Source organism: Saimiri boliviensis, chromosome 17 (assembly GCF_048565385.1).
Source record: "Saimiri boliviensis isolate mSaiBol1 chromosome 17, mSaiBol1.pri, whole genome shotgun sequence".
Taxonomy (NCBI): domain Eukaryota; kingdom Metazoa; phylum Chordata; class Mammalia; order Primates; family Cebidae; genus Saimiri; species Saimiri boliviensis.
This window is the reverse complement of record NC_133465.1, coordinates 3645259-3659587: the sequence shown is the minus strand read 5'-3', so window position 1 is coordinate 3659587 and position 14329 is coordinate 3645259. Positions and strand designations below refer to the sequence as shown.

Genomic DNA, 14329 nt, shown 5'->3' with positions numbered 1-14329 from the left:
GCAACCTCTGCCTCCTGGGTTCAAGCGATTTTCCCGCCTCAGCCTCACAAATAGCTGAAATTGCAGGTGCCCATCCCACCACATCCAGCTAATTTTTTGTATTTTTAGTAGAGATGGGGTTTCACAACGTTGGCCAGGCTGGTCTTGAAATCCTGACCTCTTGATCTGCCCATCTCGGCCTTCCAAAGTGTTGGGGTTACAGGCGTGAGCCACCGCATTCAGCCTATACTGCCATTTTTATTTGTGTTACTTTATACTGTTGAATTATTTTTTACTTTTTTCCCAAATATTTTCTATCCATATTGACTGAATCCATGTATTCAGAATCCATGGATACCGAGGGCCAACTGTATACTGTTTCACACAATACAACTGCCATATTCTAGGTGCTGTAAAAAAATATATTTTCCATCTTTTTAGAAAAAAATAAGCATTTCAAAAGAAGATAAGATGCTAGCCATAGTGGCTCCCACCTGTAATGCCAGCACTGCGGAAGGGGAAGGCAAGAGGATCGTTTGAGCTCAAGAATTTGAGACCAGCCTGGGCTACATGGCAAAACCCCATCTTTACCAAAAAAAAAAAAGAAAAGAAAATCAGCTGGGCATGGTGGTGCACACCTGTGGTCCCAGCTACTCAGGAGGCTGAGGTGGAGGAATCGCTTGAGCCCAGGAGGTTGAGATCCTGATTGCACCACTACACTCCAGCCTGGGTGACAGAGCAAGACTATGTCTTTAAACAAAAAAAAGAAGAAGAAGAGAAAACTAAGTAGCCATTTAAACAGATAACAAAAAGTATGGGGAAAAGTATCAAGAGACTTTTACCACTGAAACTTTAACTGAGAACACTTTATTACTTATAAGACAATATACTGTATAATTTTTGCCTTATATTATCTTTAACATAGTATAAGTCTAATAATCAAATTCTATTTCTGCTAAAATGATGCCATCTTTCATACCAAGCAGCACCAGCCCCCAGGTCAAGACTCTGGAAACATCTTTGACTTTCTTCTCTTTTAAATGTCTAACCACTTACCATGGTTTTTGGTAAACCTGTCACAACAACAAAGTTAGTTCAGGCTCTCAACATCTAACATTTAGACAGTGTTGAAATTCACTCCTAAACTGGCCTTATAACCTTTCTTTTCTCCTGCTATTTATCCTAATGCCACCACAAGATAAATATCATAGACAGCATTTGGAATATATGTTACCAAAACATGTTCAATGACTCCAAATTATTATAGCTGAAAGAATAAGTCCAATTCCTCATCCTGCAATTTGAATCTCCTCCTTGAAAAATGTGTATTTTATTCTCATGACTAAAAAGAATGTATAATGCTAAAATGAATGTTAATAATCACAGAAATGTTATTTATGTGAAATAAAATAATACATGATTGCATGTCTAAACATACTAATCAAAAACAACTCCTTCTCTAACTAGATGCCTTGGTAATAGTGTTTTTCAAACCATTTGTCAAAAAAGACACATCACTTTTTGGTTTTTCTAAAAGTTGGCACAAACTATACTTCTGTAAACTATACACATGTTTGGTTGGGTGCACTGGCAAATTCTACAGGTTTCTTTAAGTTTACTCTCATTTTCAACACTTCACCTTTTTGCTGCCAGTAACAGATTACTATCACTAGTATGGGTCACATATTTAAAACCAAATTCACTACCTTTCTACCCAAATCTGCTCCTCACATACCTTTCTTCTTTTTAAAAATGGTATTACCAATCCCAGCACTTTGGGAGGCCGAGGCGGGTGGATCACAAGGTCAAGAGATCCAGACCATCCTGGTCAACATGATGAAACCCCGTCTCTACTAAAAATACAAAAAAAGTAGCTGGGCATGGTGGCACATGCCTGTAATCCAAGCTACTCAGGAGGCTGAGGCAGGAGAATTGCCTGAACCCAGGAGGCGGAGGTTGCGGTGAGCCGAGATCGCGCCATTGCACTCCAGCCTGGGTAACAAGAGCGAAACTCCGTTTCAAAAAAAAAAAAAAAAATTAAAAAAAAATGATATTACCTCTATTCGAAGTCCTCCAATGGCTTCTACAACTAAGATTTTTAATGGGCAAATAAATTATACAAATCATTGCTAAAAGACATACAAATGGCCAAGAAACATGAAAAAGTACTCCACATTATAAGTCATCAGGGAAAGGCTAATGCTAAGTAAATCCTCAAGGTATCAACTACCAAAATAGCTAAAATTTAAAAGACGACAAAAATTAGCCAGGCATGGTGGCATGTGCCTGTAATCCCAGCTACTCACGAGGCTGAGGCATGAGAATTGCTTGAACCCATGAGGTAGAGGCTGCAGTGAGCAGGGATGGCACCAATGCCCTCCAGCCAGAGCAACAGAGTGAGGCTCTGTCTAAAAAAATTTTTTAACTAACCAAATATTGAACGCTAGTTAATTATATGCATGCAAAAGTAGTTAGGGGAAAGCATGCTGCTTGCATTTCCTCTGAAATGCACTGAATAAGATGGATATGAGACAAAGTATAGTAGGCAGCTCTATGAACCCCTTTTGGTTCTGAGGGTTGCCTGAAAAAAACAACTGGAAAAAAAAAAAGAAAGAATAATAAAATTTTAAGGGTATACTCTAGTTGAGGGGTCCTCAATCCCTGGCCAGGTACTGGTTAGGAACCAGGGCTCACGGCAAGAGGTGAGAAGCAGGCAAGCAAAAGCGAAGCTTCATCTGTATTCACAGCTGCTCCCCATCATGCACATAACTCCCTAAGTTCTGCCTCCTGTCAGGTCAACAGCAGCATTTGATTCTCATAGGTGCAGGAACCCTACTGTGAACTACTCATGTGAGGGGTCTAGGTTTTGTGCTCCTTAAGAGAATCTAATGTCTGATGATCTGTCACTGTCTCCCATCACCCCCAGATGGAACCATCTAGTTGCAGGAAAACAAGCTCAGGACTCCCACTGATTCTATATTATGGTGAGTTGTAAAATTATTTCATTATATATTACAATGTAATTATAATTGAAATAAAGTGAACAATACATTTACTGTGCTTGGATCATCCTGAAACTATCCCCACCCCAGCCCCGGTCCATAAAAAAATTGTCTTCCACAAAACCAGTTCCTGGTGCCAAAAAGGTTGGGAACTGCTGCTCTAGATAGCAGATTTAAGTATTTCCACTGTAAAATTTCAACTCTGCTCTATATTTGATATTTTAGATGTCCTTACAAGGGCTAAAACAAAGCCCTAGCCGACTGCCACCTCTTCTATTCTTTGCTTTGTTCCCCTAACTCCAGCTAAACTGCCTCCTTGCTATTCTTAAATATAAGAAACATCATGGTGGCACATGCCTGTAATCCCAGCTACTCAGGAGGCTGAGGCAGGAGAATTGCCTGAACCCAGGAGGCGGAGGTTGCGGTGAGCCGAGATCGCGCCATTGCACTCCAGCCTGGGTAACGAGCAAAACTCTGTCTCAAAAAAAAAAAAAAAAAAAAGAAAGAAACATATTCTGCACCACAGTGTTTGCACTGGCTTGGAGTGTTCCTCCCGCAAATACCCATGTGGATAACTTCACACCACTATGTCACTGGGTCTTTGAGAGGCTTTCTCAGACCATCCTATATAAAAGAGCAACCCACAGCAACACCAACCACCCTACCATAACATCTATCACCATCTAACATAATATATATTTATTATCTATCTTCCCCACCTACCAGAATGGAAATTCCACAAGGAGAATGACTTTGTTTTGTTCAGTGTTATCCCAGCACCCACACAGTCTGGTATGTAATAGACAATTAATAAATCTTTGCTGAGTGAATGAATTAATAAATGTATGGGATAAGTACAAATGATATTCTCCTTGTGGAATTTCCATTCTGGTAGGTGGGGAAGATAGATAATAAACAAATATATACCATGTTAGATGATGACAGATGTTATAGTAGGGTGGCTGGTGAACTGTGAAGATTTAAATGATGTTCAGTTATTCAGCACATGTCTGGGATATACAGTGGTGAGCACAATAGATGTGGTCTTCACAATCTTGGAGCTAGTAGAAGAGAGATTTAAATAAAAATAAATTAATATACAATATGTTGTAATATGAAAAAAGCACGATATATTATGACACCAATATAGGGTGGCACCAATCAATCTAAGACTGGGAGAAAAAAACTTCGAAAAGTATATTTTGAGGCCAGGCATGATGGCTCACTCCTGCAATCCCGGCACTTTGGGAGGCTGAGGCAGGTGGATAACTTGAGGTCAGGAGTTCAAGACCAGCCTGGCCAATATGGTGAAACCCTGTCTCTACCAGAAATACAAAAATCTGCTGGTAGCGGGCACCCATAGTCCTAGCTACTCAGAAGGCTGAGGCAGAAGAATCGCTTGAACTTGAGAGACGAAGGTTGCAGTGAGCTGAGATCGCACCACTGCACTCCAGCCTGGGTGTTGCAGTGAGACTCCATCTCAAAATAGAAATAAGTAACAAGTATGATATTTTGAAATGATTCAAATAAATACTAAAATGACAATAACTATTAGATTTGAAGGAGTGATTAAAGGCAGAGAATAGAACTACATTTTTTTCATATTTGAATCTCACAAAACTATTTGGTTTTTAAAATATATACAAAGATATCTTTGATTTTTTTTTAATTAAAAATTTTAAGCGGGCCGGGCGCGGTGGCTCAAGCCTGTAAGCCCAGCACTTTGGGAGGCCGAGGCAGGTGGATCACGAGGTCAAGAGATCGAGAGATTGACAACCTGGTCAAAATAGTGAAACCCCCGTCTCTACTAAAAATACAAAAAATTAGCTGGGCATGGTGGCGCGTGCCTGTAATCCCAGCTGCTCAGGAGGCTGAGGCAGGAGAATTGCCTGAACCCAGGAGGCGGAGGTTGGGGTGAGCCGAGATCACGCCATTGCACTCCAGCCTGGGTAACAAGAGGGAAACTCCGTCTCAAAAAAAAAAAAAAAAAAAATTTAAGCAAGAAAACCTGTATTTACCTCACCAAAAAAGAGGCAATAACATTGTTAGGCATGAGTTGAAAAAGGGTTGTTTATCCGGAACACAAGCTTAAGAATCATTCTATGTTATAACAGGTGTGTTGAAAGAAGGGCTGTGAGAGCTCAGGAAAGCTGGGAAAGCTACTGTTTTCCTGCAGCCATCCCATTTACAAAGCCGTAGACATTGGGCAGTAAACTACTGCATAGTTCTGCTTTTGAGCTGACTCTAAGTAATGATATTCCTAGGCATCATCTAAGTTCCATTCATATCTATGTACTTCAACAGACAATTTCTTTAAAAGTTTAACCAGGATATGCTAATTTTCTTAACCTGAGACTCCAAGATGGACAGTTTTGTCTTTCTTTTTAAGACAGAGTCTCATGCTCTGTCACCCAGGCAGGAATGCAGTGGTGCCATCTCAGCTCACTGCAACCTTCACCTCCCGGGTTCAAGCAATTCTCCTGCCTCAGATTCCCAAGTAGGTGGGATTACAGATGCCTGCCACCATGCCTGGCTAATTTTTACATTTTTAGTAGAGATGGAGTTTCACCATGTTGGCCAGGCTGGTCTTGAACTCCTGACTGCAAGTTATCCACTTGCCTCAGCCTCCCAAAGTGCTGGAATTACAGGCATGCGTCACAGTGGGATAGTTATATTAAACTCAACTAGAGGAAGTCCTGAGCACATACTACAAGCAAAAACTACGCTAAGGTTTGGACAAGGGTTGATTTTCTGCCCACCTACGTTTACTCAAAAGCAAATACACAGCCAGGCATGATGGCTCACATCTGTAATACCAGTGCTTTCGGAGGCCATGGCAGGAGGACTGCCTGAGGCCAGGCATCAAGACCAACCTGGGCAACATAGTGAGACCTACCTCATCTTTATTTTTAAAACGCAGGCCGGGCACAGTAGCTCACACCTATAATCCCAGCACTCAGGGAGGCCAAGGTGGGTAGATTACCTGAGGTCAGGAGTTTGAAACCAGCCTGGCCAATATGGTAAAACCCCGTTTCTACTCAAAAATATATAAAAATTAGCCTGGCATGATGGCTCACATCTGTCGTTCCAGCTACTCAGGAGGCTGAGGCATGAAAATCACTTGAACCCAGGGGGCGGAGGTTGCAGTGAGCTGAGATGGCACCACTGCACTCCAGGCTGGACAACAGAGTGAGTCTCAGTCTTAAAACAAAGCAAACAAAAAAACGCAAATACAATTGTCCCTCAGCATCTGGGGGGGACTGATTCCACAAACCACCCATAGATACCAAAATCCATGATGCTCAAGTCCTTTACATAAAATGGCATAGTATTTGCATACACGCTATACACATCCTCTCATATACTTTATCTCTTACTTATAATACCTAGTACAACGTAAATGCTGTGTAAGTGATCATACTGCAACGTTTAGTGAATGATGACAAGAAAGAAAACTCCATACCTGTTCAGTACAGACACAACCATCCTTTTTTTTTATTTCCAAATAGCAAACTGCAGTAAGGAGAGCCAAGAAATGACACCATGTGGGTCTAGACAGACTTTGTCACAGGCTATCATCTCTTCTCAGATCCCATTTCTCAAGAGAACCACTTATAAACAATATTCTGCTCTTTGGGCCCATTTAACTTTCCTGAGAATCATTTACTAACTCTCAAAATTGACTACACTCCTCCATTTCTCTCTCCTCATGAAGAAAGTACTATGGAAGCTTCAGCCATCAGGCCCTTCTGTGAGTCTCATATTTTGTGTGGCTCTCATGCACATGTATGCTTTTTCTCCTATTAATCTATTGTCAATTTATTTCAGAGGGAGAGGGGAAAATTCCCTTCACCTCTACAAAAACTAAACCTAAACTACAAAACTACTCGCATGTCATAACTTTAGCTGTCACATTTGAAAAGTGATGAAGTACAGCTCTTAGATTATGGGCTTTGAATTGGAATCCAGACAGAACTAGTTTAAATTCTAGTTCCACCTCTTAAAAGCAGTGTGACCTTACACCTGTAAAACAAGATAACTTCTACATTAGATGAGATAATATGTATATAGACCTCTTTGACCATATTAAGAGCTCAATCAATGGAACATAAGCAGCTTATTTTTCCAGATTGTCATTGTCTCATTGATTGATTGATTGATTGACTGAGACAAGGTCTCACTCTGTCACCCAGGCTGGAGTGCAGTGGCATAATCATCGCTCACTGCAGCCTCAACCTCCCAGGCTCAGGCAATCCTCCTGCCTCAACCTCCCAGGCTCAGGCAATCCTCCTGCCTCATCCTCATCAGCCTATGGCTGGAACCATAGGCACATGCCACTATGCCAGGTTAATTTTTTAAAATTTTTTATAGAGACAAGGTCTCACTATATTTGTTTGTTTTTTGAGACAGTCTTGCTCTGTTGCCCAGGCTGGAGTGTAGTGGCATGATCTTGGCTCACTGTAACCTTCCCCTCCCAGGTTCAAGTGATTCTCCTGCCTCAGCCTCCCGAGTAGCTGGGACTACAGACATGCACCACCACATCCAGCTAAATTTTTCTGTATTTTTACTAGAGACAGAATTGGTCAGGCTAGTCTCAAACTCCTGACTTCAAATGATCCACCTGCCTTGGCCTCCCAAAGTGCTGGGATTACAGGCATAAGCCTCTGCACCAAGCCCTAATTCATGAAATAGGGGTATTATAACAATATACGATTGGTCAAAGAAAAATTCCATGAAAAACAATTATTCAAGCCTCTCAAAATACAATCTAGGCCTAAGGAGGAATAAACCTTAATTACTCAAAGATAAACAGAAGTTAACTTCAAAAACTATTAAAAGTAATACCTCTAATTATAACCAGAATAAGTGGGCGGTTAAAGCAACCAAAGGAATGTGTTCAATCCAGTCCACACCCCTAACCATACAGGCTCAACCCTCTCGTTAAAGGTATAGCACCCTCTTTGTCTTCAATTCTGTCTACAAACAGCGTAATGAAGCAAAATGTAGTCTCTATTAGTAAGAAAAAGTTATACTTTAAAAATCCTTTCATTTTATCACAACCCAGATATTTCTCCCAATAAGAAAAAAAGCACTGCCAATTTTTAAGTACTTTTTCCATGCTTTGAAGCAACACTGAAATTACAAAGACAATTGTGGAACCCTGAAAAATGTCAGCTACACTACCCAAAAGACAAAAGAAAAAGAATACTTCTAATTTTATGACATAACAGCATGATTCTTCCACCTCTAAAAAGTAAACCAAGTTAAAAAAAAAAATTCCACATCTTAGATACTTAATTATATGATAATTTTAAGAATAGAAATTTTTTTTTAATAGAGATGGGGTTTTACTATGTTGGCCAGGATGGTCTCGATCACAAGGTCACCCGCCTCGACCTCCCAAAGTGCTGGGATTACAGGCATGAGCTACCGCGACCGGCAAGAAAAAAAAAAGAATAGAATTGGCCAAGCACAGTGGCTCATGCCTATAATGCTCACACTTTAGGAGACCAAGTGGGAGGATCACTTGAGCCCAGGAATTCGAGACCAGCCTAGGCAACACAGTAAGACCCTGTCTCTATTTAAAAGTGTTAAAAACTGGGCCGGGTGCAGTGCCTTATACCTGTAATCCCAGCACTTTGGGAGGCCAAGGCAGGCAGATCACCTGAGGTCAGGAGTTCAAGACAAGCCTGACCAACATAGACAAACCCCGTCTCTACTAAAAATACAAAATTAGGGCCAGGCACAGTGGGTCATGCCTATAATCCCAGCACTTTGGAAGGCCAAAATGCATGGATCACGAGGTCAGGAATTTGAGACCAGCCTGGCTAACATGGTGAAACTCTGTCACTATTAAAGATACAAAAGATTAGCCAGGCGTGGTGGCAGACGCCTGTAGTCCCAGCTACTTGGGAAACTGAGGCAGAAGAATCACTTGAACCTGGGAGGCAGAGGTTGCAGTGAGCCAAGATCACGCCACTGCACTCCAGCCTGGGCAACAGGGCTAGACTCCACCTCAAAAAAAAAAAAAAAGCAAAATTAGCCAGGCATGGTGGCGCATGCCTGTAATCCCAGCTACATGGGAAGCTGAGGCAAGAGAATCGCCTGAACCTGGGAGGCAGAGGTTGCAGTGAGCTGAGGTCATGCCATTGCACTTCAGCCTTGGCAACAAGAGCAAAACTCCATCTCAAAACAATATATATATATACAAAATACAAAAATTACCTGGACATGGTGATGCACCCCTGTAATCCCAGATACTCGGGAGGCTGAGGCAGAAGAAACGCTTAAACATGGGAGGCGGAGGTTGCAGTGAGCTGAGATCGTACCACTGCACTCCAGCCTGGGTGAAAGAGTGAGGCTCTCTCAAAAAAAAAGTATCTACAGATTTCACATAAGCTAACATGCTGCAAAGTATAATGTTTTAGATATTCAACCATATGCATACTTACAGGGATGCTCCAGACCTGCATTCCATCACTGTAGCCAATCATAATCAGCAAAGGTGGTTCATTCCCAGTGCTGTGTATTTCATGAAATTCCAGATTTCTTGATGTATCTGCATTAGAATTAAGTAACAAAGAAGCAAATTTAAAAGATAATGTCAATCAAAAAAACAACTCTACTTCTTTAATGCCTGATTCGATCTTTACATCTCTCTAGTAACTATCATCTCTTCTCTTCATAGCCAGAACTCTCAAATTTGTCCATCCTGGCTATCTATTTCCTTATCTATCTGTCATTCCTTGGCCCATTTCAACATAGCTTCTAGACACACTATTTAAATAATATCAAACATTTAAGAGAGGCCAAAGTAGGAGGATCACCTGAGGCCAGGAGTTCAAAACCAGACTGGGCAACATAGCAAGATCCTGTCTCTATAAAAAATACTAACAATAATAGTTAGCTAGGCTTGGTGGCACACATTTATAGTCCCAGATACTCTGGAGACTGAAGTGGAAGAAGGCTTTGGCAAAGAATTCAGGGCTGTGGTGAGCTATGATGGCACCACTACACTTCAGCCTAAGTGACAGAGCCCTGGTTCTAGAAATAATAACATCAATTCTACACAAACTTTTTTTTTTTTTGAGACAGAATCTCAGTCTTTCATTCAGGTTGGAGTACAGTGGTGCCATCATAGCTCACTGCAGTCTTGACCTTCTAAGCTCACATGATCCTCCCACCTCAGCCTCCCAAGCAGTTGGTATTACAGGCATGTGACATAATGCCCAGCTAATTTTTTGTATTTTTTGTAGAGACAGGGTTTTGCCATGTTGCCCAGGCTAGTCTCAAACTCCTGGGCTCAAGCAGTATGCCCACCTTAGCCTCCCAAAGTGCTGGGATTACAGGCGCAAGCCACCATGCTCAGCCTATACATGGATTTTGATTGCATTGGGGAAGAGGGGGACTTGGCATCCCTTCACATTGTTCAAGGGTCAACTGTACTTTTCAACTTCCATTCTTTATGTCCTTTATTTTTCATTCCTAATTGTACTATCTACAGCCTGTAGTACAATGTTGAATATAAGTTTTAAGTTTGGGCATCTTTGCCTTGTTCTGCCTCATTGGGAGAAAGCATTCAGTCTTACCATAAGTATGATGTTAGCTATCGTGTTTTCATAGACATCCTTTGTTCTTGGTTTGCTGAGTTTGTTTTTTTGTTTTGTTTTGTTTTGTTTTTCAAAGATGGGGTTTCACCATGTTGGTCAGACTGGTCTTGAACTCCCGACCTCAGGTGATCTGCATCTGATGGTGAAACCCCATCTCTACAAATAACACAAAAATTAGCTGGGTGTGGTGACAAATGCCTGTAGTCCAGGTTGCTAGGGAGGCTGAAGTGGGAAGATCACTTGAGCTCAGGAGGTCAAGGATGCAGTAAACTGAGATTATATCACCGCACTACACTCCAGCCTGGGTGACAGAGCAAGACCCTGTCCCCACAAAAAAAAAAAAAAAAAAAAAAAAAAAAAAGTATAAGGTTTTAGGGTCTTTTTTTTTTTGAGACAGAGTCTCACTCTGTCACCCAGGCCAGAGTGCAGTGGCATGATCTCAGTTCACTGCAGCCTCCACCACACCTGGCTAATTTTTGCATTTTTATTATATAGAGGGTTTTGCCATGTTGCCCAGGCAACATGTGCCTGGCCTCAAGTGATCTGTCCACCTTGGCCTTCCAAAGTGCTAGGACAGAATATAGGTATGTATAAGTTTTGACTCACCCAAAAACTTAACTGCTAATAGCTTACCACTGGCCAGAAGGCTTACTGTTAACATAAACAGTCAATTAACACATATTTTGTATATTTTTATATACTGTATTCTTAGAATATACATAAGTGAATCTATTAAATGGAAGCAGATCATCAAAAAGTCTTCATGACCAGGAGCTATGGCTCACGCCTGTAATCCAAACACTTTTGGAGGCCAAGGTGGGTGGATCACCTGAGGTCAAGAGTTAGAGACCAGCCTGAACAACATGGAGAAACCCCGTCTCTACTAAAAATACAAAATTAGCCAGCCATGGTGGCGCATGCCTGTAATCCCAACTACTCGGGAGGCTAAAGCAGGAAAATTGCTTGAACCTGGGAGGCAGAGGTTGTGGCGAGCCGAGATAACGCCATTACACTCCAGCCTGGGCAACAAGAGTGAAACTCTTGTCTTAAAAAAAAAAAAAAAAAAAAAAAAAAAAAGCCTTCATTCTTGTCTTCACAGTGAGTAGGCTGAGGAAGAGGAAGAAGGGGAGGAGTTGGTCTTCTCTCTCAGGGGTAGCGACAGATGGAAGGGAAAGCAGGAGAGGCAGGCATGCTCAGTATAACTTTATGAAAATATACTATACTTTGTATCTGATATTTCTGCAAATTTCTCTAAAAATGTTCCTATATAGGCCGGGCGCGGTGGCTCAAGCCTGTAATCCCAGCACTTTGGGAGGCCGAGGCAGGTGGATCACGAGGTCAAGAGATCGAGACCATCCTGGTCAACATGGTGAAACCCCGTCTCTACTAAAAATACAAAAAATTAGCTGGGCATGGTGGCACGTGCCTGTAGTCCCAGCTACTCAGGAGGCTGAGGCAGAATTGCTTGAACCCAGGAGGCGGAGGTTGTGGTGAGCCGAGATCGCGCCATTGCACTCTAGCCTGGGTAACAAGAGCTAAACTCCATCTCAAAAAAAAAAGTTCCTATATAAAACCAATCTTTATTCCACCATTTGCTTTTATTTCAGTGCCAGTATTATAGAAAGATTTATATCTAAAAGAAGTCAAAAGCAGTCTTACATAACTGGAAACTTTCTGAGAGACTATCTAACATCAATCTTCTGGCACTGTTTCTTCTACATCTTCTTCCTCATCATCTAGCATTGGTTTGGAAGCACTGAGCTCCGTCAAGCTATCTTCTCTTAATTTCGCTGGCATCATATCTATTAGTTCTTGAATTTCTCCAAGATCGCTATCTTGAAACCCTTCACCTCTCATCTTTTTTGCCACATCTACACCTCTTTCATAATTTTTTTTTTTTTTTTTTTTGAGACAAAGTCGCTGTTACCCAGACTGGAATGCAGTGGCACAATCTCGGCTTACTCTGCCTCCCAGGCTCAAGTGATTCTTGTGACTCAGCCTCCCAAGTAGCTGAGATTACAGGCATCTGCCACCACACCCAGATAATTTTTGTATTTTTAGTAGGCAGGGTTTCACCATGTTGGCCAAGCTGGTCTCGAACTCCTGACCTAAGGTGATCCACTAGCCTGGGTCTCCCAAAGTGCTGGGATTACAGGCAGGAGCCACCATGCTCAGCCCTCTTTCACGACTTTCTCAATGGTATTATCTGTCGTAAATCCTGTAAGTCATGCAAAACATATGGATAGTTTTCCCCAGCAGAATTTATTGCTTCAATCTTGCTGGCTTTGATGGTTATTTCTGTAACACTGATGGCACCTTCAATGGTGTGATCCTTCCAGGCTTTCTTGATGTTCCATCAGGGTTCTTTCCCAGACTTGGCAATCCTTTCTGTAGAGTACCATGTGTAGTGAGCTTTAAAAGGTCTGTGTGGCCGTTTGACCTAGAGGCCCTAGATCAAGATAAAGACACTGTGTCTGGGGTCAAGTAGACCACTTTCACACCTTTGGTATTGAATTCATGAGATTTCAGGTAGCCAGGGGCACTGTGTGATATCAATGAAACTTTTTTTTTTTTTTTTTTTTTTTTTTTTTGAGGCTGAGTCTCACTCTGTTGCCCAGGCTGTAGTGCAGTGCCACGATCTTGGCTCACTGCAACCTCTGCCTCCAAGATTCAAGTGATTCTTGTACCTCAGCCTCCTGGGTAGGTGGGATTACAGGCACACGCCACCATGCCTGGCTAATTTTTGTATCAGGAGAAATGGAGTATCACCATGTTGGTCAGGCTGGTCTCAAACTCCTAACCTCAAATGATCCACTGCCTCAACCTCCCAAAGTGCTGGGATTACACTTGTCAGCCACTGTGCCCAGCCTCAAAAAAACTTTGAAAGGCAGTCCCTTACTGACCAGGTATTTCCTGACTTTAGGAACAAAGCATCAATTACACCAATCCAGAAAAAGTGTTCCCACTGTCTAGGTCATCTTGTACAATGAAAAAATTGGCAGCTGCTATTTATTTTTTCCCTCCAAGGCTCAGGGGTTAGCAGCATTATAGATAAGGACAGTCCCGATTATAAACATGACTGCATTAGCACAAAATAGTTAGTCTATGCTTTCCTGTCTCAATTCCAGATGTGCACTTCTCTTCCTAATAAATGTCTTTTGTGGCGTTTTTGGTTTTTTTTCCCTCAGAATAGGGCATTTTTATCAGCATTAAAAACTCATTCAAACAGATAACCTTTCTCCTCAATGATTTTCTTAATGGCACCTGGGAACTACCCTGCTGCCTCTTGGTTGGCAGAAGGTGGTTCTCTTTTTATCTTGACATTTTTAAACCAAGCTTCTTTCTACAATTATTAAACCACCTTTTTCTGGCATTAAATTCTCCAGTTTTAGACTTTTCACCTTCCTTTTGCTTTAAGTTGTCATATAATGACTTCACTTTTTCTCAAATCATATTAGAGTTATAGTTAAGTCTTTCTTATAGCATCTTGTACCTATGTAAAAGCTGCATTTGATTGATTGACTGACTGACTGACTGATTTCTGGGACAGGGTTTCACTCCCATTGCCCAGGCTTGAAGTGCAATGTGCTATCTCAGCTCACTGCAACCTCTGTCTCCCAAGCTCAAGCCGTTTCTCCTGCCTGGGACTACAGGGACACACCACCACGCTCGGCTAATTTTTATAGAGACAGCGTTTGGCCATATTGCCCAGGCTAGTCTCAAACTCCTGAGCTCAAG

At 41.7% G+C, this 14329-nt stretch overlaps 1 protein-coding gene across 10 annotated transcripts in view; it reads right to left on the bottom strand.

The window, feature by feature from the left end:
* Positions 1-14329, bottom strand: part of BCAS3 (BCAS3 microtubule associated cell migration factor) — a 661861-nt gene that overhangs the window by 629540 nt on the left and 17992 nt on the right. For all 10 annotated transcript variants that reach the window (XR_012514509.1, XR_012514510.1, XM_039475903.2 and 7 more), the window contains exon 5: positions 9434-9540. Coding sequence is in view for 8 of the 10 variants with exons in the window: in XM_039475903.2 (XP_039331837.1) it covers positions 9434-9540 (107 nt within the window). In the remaining 2 variants the exon portion in view is untranslated. The remainder of the gene's footprint in view (positions 1-9433; positions 9541-14329) is intronic.